This window comes from Microcebus murinus, chromosome 20 (genome assembly GCF_040939455.1).
Source record: "Microcebus murinus isolate Inina chromosome 20, M.murinus_Inina_mat1.0, whole genome shotgun sequence".
NCBI classification, from domain to species: Eukaryota; Metazoa; Chordata; class Mammalia; order Primates; family Cheirogaleidae; genus Microcebus; species Microcebus murinus.
This window is the reverse complement of record NC_134123.1, coordinates 10,922,581-10,940,915: the sequence shown is the minus strand read 5'-3', so window position 1 is coordinate 10,940,915 and position 18,335 is coordinate 10,922,581. Positions and strand designations below refer to the sequence as shown.

The window sequence follows — 18,335 nt, the reverse complement described above, 5'->3', positions numbered from 1 at the left end:
AAGCCCCACGTCCCACCCCGTCAGCTGTCTTGGGCCTCAGCTGCTGTCTGAAGGTTCCCTGTTTCCCCCAGTGGGGACTGGGCCAATCTGATCCCTGCTCAGCTCTGCTCAGGAGCAGCACTCTTTATCTTGGGCCCATGGAATCCAGAGTTTAACTCTCAACCCCACACTGCAGGGGGCGTGGCCTCACTGCTTTAGAAATGGAGATGGGCACCACCAGCAGCCTTGCCAAATGGTAATGGCCTTGGCCTTGCCTCAGAGAAGCAATGGGCTTTTCTACCCAACACTTTACGAATTTTTTTTTTTCAGACAGGGTCTCACTGTTGCCCAGGCTGGAGTACAGTGGCACCATCCTACCTCACTATAACCTTGCACTGGCCTCAAGTGATCCTTCTGCCTCGGCCTTCCAAAATGTTGAGATTACAGGCCTGAGCTACCTTGCCCGGCCAATTTTATGAGTTCTTAATGATTGTTTTAATAAGCCACCAAGACCTCATTCCCAAGCACACCCGGAACCCAGCTGGTTTGGCAGGAGGGGCAAGTCCCAGGGCTGTGCTTTTGCTCATGCTGTGACCCTTCTTACCAACTCCAAAGACCCTTTGGGTCATTTCACACCTCCTTCCTTGCCTGTAAAACTCTTAAAAACTCCAGTGTCCTGTCATTTCTTCAAGCATCACCTCACAATTTGTCAATAATCACAGGCTTCTGATAGTTCCTCTGTTGTAGAGGCATGTGGTTATTTCAAACTTTTTGCCAATTCCTTAATGACCTTAGCGGGCCTTTGAAAGCATAACTGTGCATAAAACGCCTCGTACCTACCCAGCATCTCGCTGTGAATTGCTCAGTGGACATTTATTTGATGTAAGTGATGTTTCCAGTAAAGATTAAGTTAAATGATCAAAACCGTGATACAAAAGGCTGATCTAGTTTGCCAAAAAGAACACTGACCAGGCCTTTAGCAACCTAACTATAATATTATACATATGAAAACACATAATTTTAAGATTAGTCTCAAAATAAAGAATGGATTATTATCACATAAGCAAGCTCAGCTTAGAAAAGCATGACATTTGAGCCTGAAACCACTGCAGAATTGGCAAGGTAGAAGGTACTTAATGGCACTGACTTTAAATTTTGGGGATTTCACTTTGATGGGTTCCTACGTAAGCCAGTATTGTTTAAATAAGGAAATAGGGGAAAACATAGGCATATCCTTATTCTTAGTAAACTAAAACTTTCAAGTTGGGCACGGTGGCATGTACCTATAGTCCTAGCTACTTGAGAGGCTAAGGCAGGACTGCTTAAGCCAATTTGGGGCTACAGTGCACTATGATCGTGCTTATGAATAGCCACTGGACTCTAGTCCAGGCAACGTAGTGAGATCCTGTTTCAAACAAACGCCAAACCACTTTCATGGCCTTACTTTATCCTTCTTCACTGTTACAAATAGTCTTTTTTTTTTTTTTTTTTTTGAGACAGAGTCTCGCTTTGTTGCACAGGCTAGAGTGAGTGCTGTGGCGTCAGCCTAGCTCACAGCAACCTCAAACTCCTGGGCTTAAGCAATCCTTCTGCCTCAGCCTCCCGAGTAGCTGGGACTACAGGCATGCGCCACCACGCCCGGCTAATTTTATATATATATATATTAGTTGGCCAATTAATTTCTTTCTATTTATAGTAGAGACGGGGTCTTGCTCTTGCTCAGGCTGGTTTCGAACTCCTGACCTTGAGCAATCCGCCTGCCTCGGCCTCCCAGAGTGCTAGGATTACAGGCTTGAGCCACCGCACCCGGCCTACAAATAGTCTTTTTATAAAAAGAACCATTCAGGTTACTCAAAAATCAACAACTCAACTGTTGACCACCTAGAGAAAATGGACACAGAATAAACTGCTAGGATGACAGGAGTCTCTGCCAGGGTCATTCATAGTAAAACTTTATTGAACAGAAAACCCAGCAAAGGTTTTTTCCACCTCTGCAAAGTCCCCCCCTGGTTTAAAGCACTGCATTTTAAAAAGCAATTATACATAAGTCTTTCCTAGAAAAGTCCTGCTAAAACATGTCTAGCAATTTCATTGATTATATAAAGTAGTACACTTAGTGTAATTTAAACATTCCAAAAGGAATCAAATCGTACCAGCAGAACCATTTCTGCATCTATGAATTCTATATACAAACACACATGCAGACACACACATCTGGAAAAGTTCTTCAAGCATAAACATGCGACACCTAATGCCTTCTACTTACAATGCCTATTAAACTACATACAGTATATATTAAAGCTCTTCAGAATAAAGACATGAGAAGCCTTAGGCATTTTTTGTTCGTCAATTTGTATCACGGCTTCACGTCTTTCTGCTTTTGCTTGATCACAAAAGCATATGATCGTTGTTGGTTTTTTAATAACTCTGTCACTGTCATGTCCAGGTGAGGAAATCTAGTTGGAGTCAGATGATCCATTCCATTCCTGTCAAAGCCTATAGCAGCTACAGCACAAACGCCATCAGTTTGCTATGGCTGGGGGCCCTTCTGGAAGGAGAGAGGCAAAGAAAGTCTTGAAGACGAGCCATGCTGTGCTCATAAACGAAGGGCTGGTCTGCTCGTCATCCAGTACGTCCCTGTCGGGAGGGAGGTGGTTGGCGTCTTCCGTTTCAGGATCGGTGCCTTCCTGCAGGTAATGAAACACGATGCGACAACAATTAGGCTGTGATGAACACCATGTAACTGGCCCCTCTGTCCCATAGAGGCAGCAGCCAGGCAGCCAAGCCCCCAGGAAATGATGCCCCAAGCTGCGCAGGGCTCTTCCTCATGCTTCTACAGCACAACTGTGCTGATGACGTTTTCATAGTTTGAATTCTCCAGGCAGCAAATAACAAAGCAAATGAAGCAAATATTTGCAACTATTATTAAACTAGTAATTAGTTAACCACTTCATAGAACTGAACTCTCAAAATAGTTCCTATAAAAAAACATTATTTAGGCCGGGCGCGGTGGCTCACGCCTGTAATCCCAGCACTCTGGGAGGCCGAGGTGGGCGGATTGCTCGAGGTCAGGAGTTCGAAACCAGCCTGAACAAGAGCGAGACCCTGTCTCTACTATAAATAGAAAGAAATTAATTGACCAACTAAAAATATATATGCAAAAAATTAGCCGGGCATGGTGGCGCATGCCTGTAGTCCCAGCTACTCGGGAGGCTGAGGCAGAAGGATCGCTAAGCCCAGGAGTCTGAGGTTGCTGTGAGCTAGGCTGACGCCTCGGCACTCACTATAACCTGGGCAACAAAGCGAGTCTCTGTCTCAAAAAAAACCCCCCAAAAACCATTATTTACATATGCAAAAATGCAAATTGCCACAAAAGTACCTGATAGATTTTATAGCACATTTGACATTTTACAAATAGCTGCTACTCTAAAAATAAATTTGAAAAAGTCATGAAATATTTAGCCTAATAAAATGGTGAATCATAAGGCTAGAAATCTAAAGGCTCAGGATTTGAGAGCCTGGCATATCACATCAAGCTCCCCCAGGCTCCACGGAGACGCCATACCTGTAAGTTATTGTTGGGGTCCTGATTAACAGCTTCGGGAGGACGACCATCATCTGGGAAGTTCTGAACTGGCCTCTGTCTAAACGGAAACCACCCAACATGATGCCTTCAAAGGAAGCACATAAAAGTCCATCTTAGCTAATGTCACAGTGAGACTGACTCAAAAATCTAAGGCTCCCCCCTCCTATCATCACAGCAGCACCCGGATTAGAAGCTCACAGCAGCACCATCCACAGAGACATTCTGTCACACTGTCCCCTAGACTTTCTCACTGGCCTGTCAGGCTCTTGAACCCAGGGGACTGTTTTTTTCATCACTGTATACCCAGTAACATAAACAGCATCTGGCACATAGTATGCGCTCAGTATATGCTTACTCAGCTGAACTAAACCTCACACATGAAAACCTGAACAGAGTGGGGGAAAATATATACAGACCCAAACCCGTAATTACATGTAACATATAACATAATGATAATATCCTAAATTTGGTCATTTAAATATATGATTCTAGAGACTATAGAAAAAACAACTAAAAGTTTTATTTGGAGAATCCAATTAAATCCAAGTCTTAAAGCAAATATGACAAAATATATATTTTTGTTTTGTTTTTGGTTTTTTTGAGACAGAGTCTCACTTTGTGGCCCAGGCTAGAGTGAGTGCTGTGGCATCAGCCTAGCTCATAGCAACCTCAAACTCCTGGGCTCAAGTGATCCTCCTGCCTCAGCCTCCCAAGTAGCTGGGACTACAGGCATGCGCCACCATGCTCAGCTAATTTTTTTTATATATATCAGTTGGCCAATTAATTTCTTTCTATTTATAGTAGAGACGGGGTCTCACTCTTGCTCAGGCTGGTTTCGAACTCCTGACCTCGAGCAATCTACCCGCCTCAGCCTCCCAGAGAGCTAGGATTACAGGCATGAGCCACCACGCCCGGCCTATGACAAAATATTAACGATGATTAATTGTGGATATATGAATGTTATATTTTAAATATTTCCCAATTTTTTTAATTTTTAAAAACTAAAATAAATAAATTCATTTTTACTGTAAAGGAAAAATTCCTTCTTTTAGGTTCAACCACAGAGACCCATCACTCTGGACCAGGCTTTCTCAGCTTTGGCACTAGTGACATATTGGGCAAAATATTTACTGTGGGAGTTGTCCTGTGCATTGTAGAAAATTTAGCATCCTTTGCTTCCGCCTACCAGATGCCAGCAGGACCTCCTCTCCTAGTTGTGACAGCCAAAAACGTCTCCACACATTGTCAAATGTTTCCTGGGGAAGGTGGCTGCAAAATCATCCCCGTTTGAGAACTACTGCTCTAGGCCACTGCTAAAAGCCAAACCTCAGGTCTGTAAAGGTCCCCTGGCCCTTCAGGATTGAACTAACAGTCAGTAGCTGACTTTATCCTGGAAGGCAGCTATAGCCTGATAAAGACAAATATGCCCTTATTCAGAACAAATACAATTTTCCTTTTCCATGCTTCAGCATGGCTATATCATTGTGGTTCGTGAGCCTGAAAGTACTTTATCTGCAGGAAAAGAGGAAATATTCTTGTGTTAGCACAAGATTAATGTGTTCTTGCGAACACACAACCAAATCATGAATTCCTTATACTAAAGATACCAGAATAATATACAATTTAAACACAACCCCTGTGGTAAATGACCAACTGCTCAAGAAAAAGCAAAATCTACTTGGTTTGAGTCACAGTGTAGTATAATTTGTAGTAAGGGAGGTGAGGAAAGGAAAGAGAAACTGTCTGCTTACAGGTACATAACCACGGTGGCTCCCATGACCATGAGGAATCTGCTTAGGGAGGAGTAGAAGTAGAGGATACTGAGAAAAACGGAGAATGTAGCTGCTGAATAGGTCCAATCCAACCAATCTCGATTTATCTCATCATCTTCTTCCACAATAGGGCCACCTTGTGCATTCATCCGCAAATTCTGATTGGCTCCAGGATTAACAACCACTTGAGGAGCAGCATTCTGATTGGCTGGCTGGTTTTCGGCTGGAAACTGGTTGTGAATAGGGGCTGGAGCAGGCGTGGAGACCACAGGTATCTCTTGTGCACTTGGTGAAGGGACAAAAGCCCCTGATGCAGCAGTGGCTGCTAAACTAAAAGACAAATGATACAGGCAGATACTGGTGAGAACAAGGCACCATGAAGACTGTGGCTCTCATCACCTTATTTGCACCCGAGTCTTTTGCTGCTAAGAGTTTTAAGTACATACACCTATGATTTTTCTTCAATTTAGTGAAGAATTTCTTTACTAACAGTCGTATCTATAAATGCCTTTTCTGGGTCCTATCTGTAAATACCTTTTCTAAGAGAAGCCACATGGTAAATTTCATGTGGAATTAAATATCAAGGCCACTAACAAGATTATCGCACAGTAGCAAATTAAAAGTTTCACAAAACTTTAAAGATATCACAAATGGAAAAGGAAGTAATGTATTCTATATAAAGTCATTAAACTATGTATCAGACAGCACACTGCATCAATATACAAATCAGGTGGCCGCTGTCATTTATACTCTCTACTCTATCCTCAGACCAGGCAGAGCAGGGCTCTGCAGAGACTTATGAAAATACACTCATCTGTCCACTCTGAACTTTACAGGTGACATGGGTGGAATGTCCCTCAAATCCTGGGAGCCCTAGCCACAGCTACCCTGGTGGGAAGGACTCACTACTGCATGTAGTACTGCCGCGCGTAGATCTGCTGGAACCAGGAGAGCTGCAGCCACCCATAGGGTGTGTAGCCGGAGAAACCAGGTCCCAGACCTTGGAACGCCTGCTGGGCAGCTTCAGTCCTATACATAGATTTTTAAAAAAACAAAAAACAAAAAACCCCATTCATTATGAGTTGGTTGAGTATGAATAAATTAAAACTAAGTTTAAAATCAGATATTCAAATCAAAGAGACACAAAAATGGGCTTTATGGTGGTTACACGGTAGATGACTGTACAATGCACCTGTGTAACCCAAGCACAGGAAGTGCTGAATGACAGAGCCCTCCTACCATCAACTAGATTCCACGGGAAAACAAGAGCCCGTGCCAGCTGCTTCATTTGTGCACAGATGCATAAACAAGCTGAACCTTTTCAGGTTAAGTAGATCCCACCCAATTTTTGACTTGCTGCGTTTCACTACAGGTCTAAACATACTGTTCATCCTTTAGAGAACATCTCAAAAGCCACATTTCTCCCAAAGTCTTTCCTGAAGGAAACTTCTCCCCCACCTCTAAATCTGAATCGAGACTTATGTGTGCATGTGGTATCACCTGTGCATGCTTACTGACCCCTTGGGGTCTTGTACAGGTTGCTAGATCCCCAAGCGATCTTGTGGGGAGGGGGCTCTCACTCCCATTTTACAGAGGAGAGCCCAGGCACAGCTTAGGGAAGCCAAGGGATTTGCACACAGTCACTGAGCTAGTAAGTAGCAGAGCTGGATTTGAGACTGGCTTTGTTTGATGCCAAACTCATGTTTCTTCAATCATGCAACACAGCCTTCAACCGTTTAAGGCAGGGCACGTACGTGGGAGTCAACTCTGGCTTTGTGCTTCTTATACAGCCAACTCCTTTGGCAGCACATCACAAAAATCAAGTTTTTATAGAATTGCAGGAAGATCAGGAGTTGGTTATGTGGTCATCCCTGCAGGTCAAGTCATATCCTTAAGCAAAGTTATATGCACTAGATGTTCAATAAATATTTGTTAGATGAAATCAACAAGTTTAAATATGGTGAAATTCAAGCAGTCAAATATGGGCCTCAATTCTCAAGTTGTTCAGCCAGAATAAGGAAAGCAGTTTTAAGTTTTTCTATCCAATAATTATCCAATTTATATGCTGACAGTCTTTTAACCAAATTCCATACCTAGAATGTTTTTAAAATAGTATTCCAACACAACTAGGTCTTGGTATGATACTGTTTTTGATCATTTAAAAAGTTATAGTGCATGGAAATGAGAAGATAAAGTTGCTTTTCAAATTTTGTTACATCTGATGATGATGGCATTCTAAACATACAACTAAAATGTTTTTACAGTTATATACTGAGGTAATAGTGATGAAATAACATGTCGGGGAATTACTTTTAAATATCTCAAAAAAATAAGGGGGGGAAGCGGGCAATAGATGAGGTAAGTATGGCAAAACTTTGATCATTATTGGGCCTAGGTGATGGTGTGGGGATTCATTATACAGCCCCTCTACTTTTGTGTATATTTGAAAAGTTCCATTAAAGAAAAGAAAACTTCATTCATCGAATACCTGGCTTTATCAAAAATCTAAGAAAAGGGGCACAGGGGAATTAGAGAATTTCAACTTGTACTTAAATTATTTTTTCCCCAAAAGTACTTCCATAACTAGGTATTCCAGGAATGATAAAATCCAAACATCAGAGCATTTAGTCAGTTCTGGCTTTTGCTCTACTTTGCTCTAAAGAAATGGACGTTTTCCCTTTGTTACAATAAACAAAGCACAATGCCACTCAGCAAAGCAGCTGCACAATGCTTACCACAGCTGTTCTGTCCGCAGCAGCACTGATTTCCTACTGTGAGGGCACCCAAGTGGTCAGCACAATGGAAAGCACACCCACGCAGGAAGACAAATGCCTGCATTTTCAATACATGTGTCACCTACTTTTAAAAATATTTTACTAAAAAGTTGTGTATTAAGAGAAGTTAAATATATGAGATCTTTAGTATTTCATAAAGTAAAAAATTTATACATTTTAAAGTTCTGACTATATATGTGTAAACACATCTTATTCTTAAATTGATGCAAATAAGGCACATGCTTGTTGTATAAACCTGGTTCTTTATTATAACACTCACCTTGAGATGTTCTCCCATCCAGAGGGAGAAAGGTTCCGAAGAACATCCCTTTGCCTTAAACTATCGCTTGAGGAATCCCCAGGATACTGTGCCTGATTAGGACCAGTGGGCTGTTCTGTGGATTCAGCAACCTAAGTATAATATGAACACAGAACAAAGGATCTGATGCAACCGTCTGAAATCAAGCTAAAAGAGTTATTTTGCTGTGAATGGCTTGTCTCCTACCTCCCACTTTTGATCATGACAAAATTAAATAGATGCAATGTTATGCAAAAAGTACTCAAAATTTGTTTAACAGAATTTTCAATATACAGATACTAAAAAATTCATATTTTTTCTAGAGTAACTATGCTGCAGTTGCACTAAAATCTTCCAAGAATGTTGTTATTGGTGAGAAAGTTTCTTGATAATGCTTTATACGTCTTATGGTACTAAATTTACTCATCCCAGAAATTAAATTTGACCGACAAGATTTATAAATGCAACCTAGCTAGCAACCTAAAGGAAAGGGAATTTCCTATGCTATGTTCAGATGTCTTAGCAAATACAGTTATGATACAAATTTAGAATGCATCACCACACTGGAATATTAAAAGTGTATATTTGAATAAACATTGTGAAATGAAAAATTAATGCTTTTGACTATCAAACATAAGTCTTTAGAGCCAGGCACTGAAGTGGTACATGCCTGTAGTCCCAGATACTCGGGAGGTTGAAATGGGAGGCTTGCTTGAACTCAGGAGTTCAAGACTGGCCTGGGTAACGTAACAAGACCCGTCTCTTTAAAAAAAAAAAAAATTAAAAAAAAGGAAAGAAAGCAAAACACATGTAAGTCTTTAGCGATCACTTGATAAATACTGTGGCCTTTTCCAATCCAACTAAATAATCACAATGAAAATTTCCAAAGGAAATATATTCGCCTTTTTACTCTTTATAAAAATTAATGGTTCCTTAGAATTAACTTATGTGCTAAAAATCAATAAAAACCCATTTTCAAGTGTCTTGATAGTCCAGTGATCTGGATACATGGTATTGTACATCAAATTATATTCCAGAAGATAGTGGAAAAGTGGAATTACACATTACACTACAGCACTAACAGATCAGTCTACTATTATTGCAGTAAATGCTTACTTGTATTGATAACACAGTTTCTAATTCTTGGGAAAGAAATATTACTTGGTAAAAAGAACCTCTCTTAAGAGTCTTATTCAACTTCCTTTATTACTTCCCCTCAGAATCTGAAAGCTACAAATTGTTATAATCATGAAAAGGCAAACGTACTTTTGTGTTGATTTCTGGCATTTTTGAAGGACTCTTCACATTGCACACCAGATGCAAAACGTGTCGTTTTTCCTGCTAAAAGCAATAAAGAAATTACTTAAGGATTTGAACTCAATCTGGTAAACGCTTAAAAACATTCAAAAATTAACAGGGAAGTGATGTACCTTTGGAAGCAAGTCCCTGAGACACTGGTGATCCAACAACAGCTTCCCAGAATAAATTAACCTCTGGTCCTCTGGACGCTGATCATGGAAAAAAGAGTAACACAGGTTAGCACTTAGCTCTCACAAGTCCCCAAACACATAAGAAACTGCGTCATACAAATAAGTTTTCCCCATCCCATCACAAGAAAATACTGTTTCAAAGGCCATATATACAAAACTGTTATTTAGAAAGTGCTTAACTTTAAGTTGGTCTTTCACATGCAAGTAAATTTAGGATGGCAAATTATCTCCAGTCCACAAAACCTATGGCAACATACTTGACTTCTTAACTCCCAGGAAAACTGCTTTGTGCCCCTAAAAACACAAATTTTATTTAGGGCTCCAACAGCAACTGAGTTTGGTTTCAGAGAAAATTCAGGGTGCTCCCAAGGTCAGCCTTCATCAAAACCACCTAGCATTGCCCGGGAGGTAACATGAAGCAATTCTAAACTTAAGCTCTCGATGTGGATTTCCCCAACATACAAACAGAGCAACCCTCTGAGATTTAGTATCTGTATTTTAAGGGGAGAAAGTCTGAGAAATTAACTTGTCCAAGGTTATCTGCTGTTAAAGAGCCAAGATGCCAACCCCTCTTCTCTCCCATACCGTAGGGATTCCACATACTTTTATGCAAACGAGTCTTTTAAAAATCTTAACTCCTGGCCAGGCGTGGTGGCTCACGCCTGTAATCCTAGTACTCTGGGAGGCCGAGGCTCGAGGTCAGGAGTTCGAAACCAGCCTGAGCAAGAGCGAGACCCCGTCTCTACTATAAATAGAAAGAAATTAATTGGCCAACTAATATACATATATATATCTAAAATTAGCCGGGCATGGTGGCGCATGCCTGTAGTCCCAGCTACTCAGGAGGCTGAGGCAGAAGGATTGCTTGAGCCCAGGAGTTTGAGGTTGCTGTGAGCTAGGCTGACACCACTAAGCCTGGGCAACAAGTGAGACTCTGTTTCAAAATAAATAAATAAATAAAAATCTTAACTCCTTAAACTGTACTTAAAAATAACAGTCTAAAATTATACATACCAAAGTCAGTACACAGGAGATTACCAATTTGTCAACCTATTCTTTTCAGAGTAATTGATTATGCAAAAGGTGGGGTAAAGTTGTTCCTGCCAAGCAGCCTAGGATTATGAAGCAAGTTTGAAAGACAAACAAAAGAAAACAGAAAAATACTGCATCTCCTTATCTACATAGATCAGAACTTTTTGACACTGTGTAACTAAAGCAAAATAAACATTGGATGCTGTGTTCACCACTCTTCTCACTGATAGTAATTTACAAATTCATGTGTTTACCATTTACTTATAAAGTCTATCTATTGTACACGTGAAGTCTTGCTTTACATTAAAGAGTTCAACCACTAGAAAATGTTTGAAAACCACAGCTTCCTGTGGTTTTGAATTATTCTCCTCACCTTTAAAGACCTGATTTAACACTGTGTCTTCACTCAGAAGGCTGATTCGAAAAAATTAAAGATGGTAAGCAAACAACTATTATAGAGTTTCTCAAATTATACCATTTTATACTACAGAAAACAAATAAGTATGCTTCAGCCATAATAGTTTTTAAACACAAATTCATATACTAGAAAGACCTGTTATTTACAGTCTTAGGTCTTTTAGACTTAACAGATAGGAGTGATGTCCCTCAACCCAAGGAAATCCTCAAGGAAAACTCTCCTTCAAAACACTGCTTTTTACCAAATGATGCAACTAGAGGCTACACCTGCTTCACCAATCTGTGTACCTAAGCTCACAGCAGCATGGCCACCTAGTTTCTTCGAAGCAGCTACGACGAAATTGCAGAGTGTGCCGAGGTAAATTCGAAAGGACGCTGGAAAGGAAGCTTACTAAATAAATAAGCAAATTCCAATATACCAACTGAGAAGGAAAACTCACTTCTACATTCTTGACCACATAGAAAAAAACAAAAACAGACACAGGAGTTACCACGGGTTAGAACTCTTCAGCTAGGAACGCACAACTTCACGATCTTTTCCTGCCTAGATGCCCTCTCCTGTTTGATCGAGAATTACACTTGTGGGCAGTAAAGAACACTGCTGACACTTACATAATATCAGAGCAGAAAGTAAATACAGGAAGGTCCAGCTCACAGCCTCATCACGTGGCAGGAAGGGCGGGCTGCGCTGACAGATTTGTCAACCAAAACAAAGCAAGGAAGTCTCCCTAATTGAGGGACTGAAGTCTTAAAACCAGATTCAAGGCGACTCTCGCCTGCTTCCCTTCTAAATCTCTCCGCCACAAGGTGCACGGGGTTCCTCCCTGGGACCAAGCAATGGCTGTGCAGTCCAGTGCGACAGGGAGGGGCCGGGGCGGAAGGCGGACGGGGAGGGGAAGAGCCACGTCCTGCTCCTGGGCGTGGGACCTTAAGCAACTGTGCCTGGGCGCGCACCATCCGTCCCTAGCCGCTGGCCCCGGGCTGGCAGCACTCTCCTCTCCCCGCGGAGGGGCTACATTCGGAAACCTCACTTCGCAGCACTCGTTCCTTATTTCTAGCCACCGGATGCAAGCCGAATCAGGAACACCTCGTGTCTCGGCCATTTGGAGGAAACTGAGGCTTGGAGGGTTGAAACGACTCACCCAAGGTCAAACTGCTGTTTCAGTGGGGTTTGGCTAAGGCCGGAAGCCAGATCTGGGGACCAGGAAGGGGTCTGAGGAGGTGGGGCAGGAGTGTGACAGCCTTAGGAGGCTTGAGAGCACGACCGGGGAGCCCAGTGACACGGGACGGCAGCCCGCCGCGGGGGTGGGTGATGGCGGCCTAGGAGGCAGAGGTGACAGCCGCTGGGCAAGGAGAGGGGCGCCTACGGCGGTGGGGCAGGGAAGCGGGAGACCACAGCCCTGGGGTAGGTGACCAGGTGAGGGTGAGCGGGAGAGGAGGCCGGCGAAGGAGGCGGCCACAGGAAAGGGGAGGCGGACGTGGCATCCCTAAGGGGAGGTCGGGGCTCTCTCACCGGACGCTCGGGGTAGACGCGGCTCAGGTGGGCCTTGAGGTGGCCCACGCTCCAGCTGCGGTCACCGCTCAGCTCCAAGTCGCGGTGGCGCTGGTTGGGGCTCTTCACCAGGAGCGTGACCGGCTCCGGTTCCGGCTCCGGCTCCATGTCGGCGGCGCTGAGGGGGCTCGGCTGCGCTCCGAGCTGCCAGGCCGGCGGAGTCCCGGCGGCCCACAAGCTCCAAAACGACGGTTCGCGTCTCCGGGGCGCGCGCCCCCGCCGCGGGAACCTTTTATCTGAGCCCGGCGCCCAGGCTCTGCAGACAGAACCCTCTGTGGCTGCCGCCCATTGGCTGCGGCGGAGGCACTGCCCTAACGTGGCCCAATCGGCGCCCAGATCCGGGAGGCGGAGGGGCGGGCCGAGCACGTGGGCGCGGACTGATGCAACTCGCCGCCGTTGCGTCACCCCGAGTCGCGGCTGCTGCCCGGGACCCCGGCGTCGGCGGCCATGTTTGGGTGCGCTGCGGCCTGCGCGCTGGGGGAGGTCCTGAGGAGTTCGCGGGGGCTCTGCTGGCTCGGGTTGCAGGAGGCGCCTGGGGCGCGGGTGGGGCGGGGGCATCCGGCCTGACTCGGGTTCAGCAGTGTCTGCAAATTGTTTCCTCACAAAGCAATTGTTTCCCCCGCCCCTTTTGACCCCCGGCGCCGAGGCCCACTTCCCCTTGCCCTCCTCCGGTGGCCCCACAGCCGACCTAAAGGGGAAGCCTCGCGACCTGACACGGGCCTGGGCTCCCGGAATAGCCGGGCGGGCCCGCGGCTGAGCCCAGCCAGAGCGCTCTCCAGATGCCCGGAGACGGGCAAGGAAGAAGCAAGTCCCGATCTTTCTCGGGCTGACAGGAGGGGGACATCCAGGCAGCTGTAGCCCATTTAGCTGGCAACGCCTTACCCCCAAATGACAGCACCTTTATTACCATGGCACCCTTATTACATGCGAGCCGGCCCCGTGGGCTTACACTGCGAGCCGGGGACGGGCAGGGCTTTACAGGACCCACAGGTGCTGCCCTTACGCTGGGGCTGAGGCAAGGAGGGCAGCGCTCTCAGATTCCTGAAATGTGACCACAAGGCCTCTCCGTTGTAGGCACTCCCTTCTCCTCTGCAGGACAAAAAGTCTTGAAGAACAAAACTGACATTGCCCTGGCCCCATTGTTGTTCCAAGTCCGTTGGGACACCTGTTTTTCCAGGTGTGTCAGGAGCTTAACAAGGGCAGGAGGCTATAACAGGAGGAAGCTGGTCTGGTTGGTGGGTGTGTTAGTTTGCTGCAGCTGCCATGATAAAGAACCACAGACAGACGGGGTGGCTTAGGCAGCAGGAATTTATTGTCTGACAGTTCTGGAAGCTGAAAGTCTGAGATCAAGGTGTCGAGCGAGGGTTGGTTCCCTCTGAGGCTGTGAGGGAGTCAGTCGGTTACTCTCCAAGCTGCTGGTAGTTTGCTGGCAATCTTTGGTATTCCTTGGCTTGTGGGTGTATCCCCCCATCTCTGCCTGCATCTTCACATGGCATTCTCCGTGTGTGAGTGCGTGCATGTGTGTGTGTGTGTGTGTGTTCACGTCGTCTTCCTTCTAAGCATGTTTGGCTCTGTGTCCAAACTTCCCTTTTTTATAAGGACACCAGTCTTGCTGGATTTGGGCACAATCTAATGACCTCATCTTAAACTGATCATCTGCAAAGACCTTGTTTCCAAATATTATCAAATTCATAGGTACTGGGGGTTAGGACTTTAACATCTTTTTGGCAGACACAATTCAACCCATACAGTCAGCCTTACTATAACACAGAACACTGGGTAGTTTCTTTCTCAGCTGTCTCTATTTTATTTATTTATTTATTTATTTTGAAACAGAGTCTCACTCTGTTGCCTGGGCTAGAGTGCCATGGTGTTAGCCTAGCTCACAGCAACCTCAACTCCTGGGCTCAAGCAATCCTCCTGCCTCAGCCTCCTAAGTAGCTGGGACTACAGGCATGTGCCACCATGCCTGGCTAATTTTTTCTATATATTTTTAGTTGGCCAATTAATTTCTATTTTTAGTGGAGGGGGGGGGTGTCGCACTCTTGCTCAGGCTGGTTTCGAACTCCTGACTTTGAGCGATCCTCCCGCCTTGGCCTCCCAGAGTGCTAGAATTACAGGTGAGATGTCTTTATATTAAGAAGGGAGGTTGAGCGCTTTGGAGATAAACTGGCCCCATGCTCAACTTTCAGTAACTGGTGTTTTTTTTTTATATTATTTTTTTAAATTTTTTTTTTTATTTCGGCATATTATGGGGGTACAGATTTTAAGGTTTCAATAAATGCCCATTTTCCCCACTCCCCCCAAAAGTCTGAGTCTCCATCATGACCATCCCCCAGATGGTGCACATCTCACTCATTATGTATGTATATACCCACCCCCCTGCCCCCTCCCACCTGCCCAATACCCTATTACTGTAGCACCTATGTGTCCACTTAGGTGCTACTCAGTTAATACCAGTTTGCTGGAGAATATATCTGGTGCTTGTTTTTCCATTCTTGGGTCAGTAACTGGTTTTTGTCTGCTTAAGGAGGGCTCTGACCCTTTTCAAGGCTGGCTTCATGGGCGTGGGATCTGTGCAGTCGAATGTGGCCCCATGCTTGGTTTAATGCTCTGCTGTTATCATCTTAAAATTCTTAATACATTTTAAACAGAAGCCCTGCATGTTCATTTTGTACCGGACCCCACAAATTATGTAGCTTTTCATACATCAGGATGGGAGAAAGAGTGTGGTTTTTTTGTCCTAGGGAAAAGATAATCCAATTTCTGTGATTCCTTCTTGAGTTAACTCACAAATGAGATATAGTTCCTTTTAAAGAACTTTGCTGATTCTGCTTATAGCACATTTAGGAAAACACTGAATTCAAGTCAACAAGTATGCCAAGAATAGAAAGATCAACACAGCATGACCCTGCTCTCCGTGACCTTACAAATATAATGGGGGTGATAACAAAAATACAGAAATAAAAGACAATCCAAAGCTTCATACATTTCTGAACGACTTAGGATTATATTTGAGAAAAAGAGAAGAGAGGGAGTCCAAGAAAACTTGATGGAAGAGGTAGAATTTGAGTTGCACTTTGAAACATGGGTAGGATTTGAATAAAAATAATGGTGGCAATTATTGATTAAGCCCAGTGGGGTGCCGATAACTTTATATACAGAATTTGTATGGGAAAGTATGGCTCACTGGTTAAACTCATAGGCCCAGAGCTAAATCTGCTTGTTTTCAAACCCAGCTTTTGCCATTTACTAGTTAAGCAAATTGATTAACTTTTCGGTACCTAATAATAGTATTTTTTTCATAGGGTTGTTGTGAGGCTTAAATGGTGTAAAATTGTTAAATTTCTTGGGACAGACCCAGGCATTTAGTAAGTGCTCAATAAACATTAGCCATTAATATCTAGAGGACTGCAAAGAGTCCAGTTCAGTGGTTCTGAATCTGGCTGTGTAAGAAAATCACCCAAGGAACTATTTTATAAAGTGGAGTGCTATGATTTGAATGTTTGTCCCCTCCTAAACTCCTGTTGAAATTTAATTGCCATCGTGACAGCATTGACAGGTGGGACCTTGAAGAGATATTTAGGCTAAATGCACTAATGCTGTTATCGTGAGAGTGGATTCCTTTCTGAGGGAGTGGGTTCACCTCCTCTTGTATGCATTCTCTCTCCACCGACCTCCTCCACTTCCCCCCCTTTGCCCTCTGCCATGTGATGCTTTCTGGCATGTTGTAATGTAGCAAGAAGGCCCTGGCAAGATGCTGGCGCCTTGCTATTGGACTTCCCAGCCTCCAGAACTTTGAGCCGATACATTTCTGTGCATTATAAATTACCCAGTCTGTGGTATTCTGTTATAGCAGCACAAAACAGATGAAGACATGAAGAGTCCCACACCACCAAGTATTGGCAAGTATGTAGACAAGCAAAACGCTCATACAAGGCTGGTTGGAGTGATAACCCAGCCACTACACACATGGGGATTTACCCAAAAGAAATGAAAACATATGTCCATGCAAAGACTTGTGTGAGAATGTTTATGGCACCTTTACTCACAATACCACCAAAGACTAGGAACTGTTCAGGTGTCCATCAACAGGAAACTAGTTACATAAATTAATAGTGTATCTATATAGTGGAATACAATTCAGTAATAAAAAGGAACAGCTACTGATACATGCAACAACATGAATGAATCTCAAAACCATGTTGAATGAAAGAACTAGATAAAATGAGTCCATATTATATGATTTTCATTTATATAAAACTCTAGAATAACCAAAACTCATCTATGGTGACAGAAAACAGAGGAGTGGTAGCCTGGGGAAGTAGGTGGCGGAGATTGACTTGGGAGGGGCATGGCAGTGTTGTGCGGAAGCCAGCCTGGACTAGTTCACAGGAACTGATTATGAGTCTATCTTCCCAACTCTCCTTTCAGTGACATCACATCAAGAGCTTGGCATTGGCCATGGTGGGAGTATTTACACCATGGAGATCAACAAACACTATAAATCAGAGCTTGTTTTCCCCCAAGGGAGACATTTGTTAAAGCACACCACTGGGCATGAAGGAAATCTCTGGGGTGATAAAATGTTCTCTGCCTTGATAGGGGTATGGGTTGCAGAAGTGTAGACATTTGTCAAAATTGATCAAGTGTACACTTAACAATTTGTACATTTCTCTGCATTTATATTATACCTCAATTTAAAAATATTTTTTAAAAATAGGACAGATTGTGTCCCATTTCAGGCCTACCCAACAGGGCCTGATGCATCCAACCTGTTCAAGGGCTAGATTTGGGAACCACTAGTTAAGGGTGATAGTAAGTACTGGGTTTATTTTAAAATAATAATAACAATAATGCCACAGAGAGGTAATACTGGAAAGAAGTTTTGGGACCAGCTCAGAAAAGAATTGAATGGTCACCCTTGGACATTTGGGCCTTATTCTGTGGGCAGTGGGAGAGGTTTGAGCAGCAGAAGGGACGTGGTCAGAATCGGTATGGGCGGATCACTCAAGGTCAGGAGATTGAGGCCAGCCTGAGCAAGAGTGAGACCCCCATCTCTACTAAAAATAGAAAGAAATTAATTGGCCAACTAAAAATATATAGAAAAAAATTAGGGGGGCATCATGGCGCATGCCTGTAGTCCCAGCTACTCAGGAGGCTGAGGCAGAAGGATTGCTTGAGCCCAGGAGTTTGAGGTTGCTGTGAGCTAGGCTGACGCCACAGCACTCACTCTAGCCGGGGCAACAGAGTGAGACTCTGTCTCAAAAAAAAAAAAAAAAAGAAAAGAAAAGAAAAAAGAGGCAGTGTGGATCAGCACTAGGATCGACCAAAAAAGAAAAGTGAAAAAGTGGGAAAAGAAGATGTAGAAATAAACCAGGAAGGAAAGAAGATCAGGGAAAAAAAAACCAAGAGCTGAAGGGGAATCTTAAATG

General features: G+C 43.8%; 1 protein-coding gene across 2 annotated transcripts; it reads right to left on the bottom strand.

Moving 5' to 3' along the window:
- Positions 1 to 2,328: 2,328 nt before the first annotated feature.
- Positions 2,329 to 13,190, bottom strand: HERPUD1 (homocysteine inducible ER protein with ubiquitin like domain 1). Of its 2 annotated transcripts, none has more exons than XM_012755771.3 (8): positions 12,862 to 13,190; positions 9,840 to 9,917; positions 9,676 to 9,747; positions 8,392 to 8,522; positions 6,244 to 6,366; positions 5,317 to 5,667; positions 3,545 to 3,650; positions 2,329 to 2,666 (listed from the first exon to the last, which is right to left on the bottom strand). In XM_012755771.3, exons 1-8 carry the CDS (start codon positions 13,006 to 13,008, stop codon positions 2,502 to 2,504), a joined length of 1,173 nt encoding a protein of 390 aa, XP_012611225.2. In that variant the 5' UTR covers positions 13,009 to 13,190; the 3' UTR covers positions 2,329 to 2,501. The 2 variants fall into 2 exon arrangements, with proteins under 2 accessions (XP_012611225.2, XP_012611224.2); XM_012755770.3 differs by having other exon boundaries at positions 9,676 to 9,750; positions 12,862 to 13,188.
- Positions 13,191 to 18,335: the final 5,145 nt, after the last annotated feature.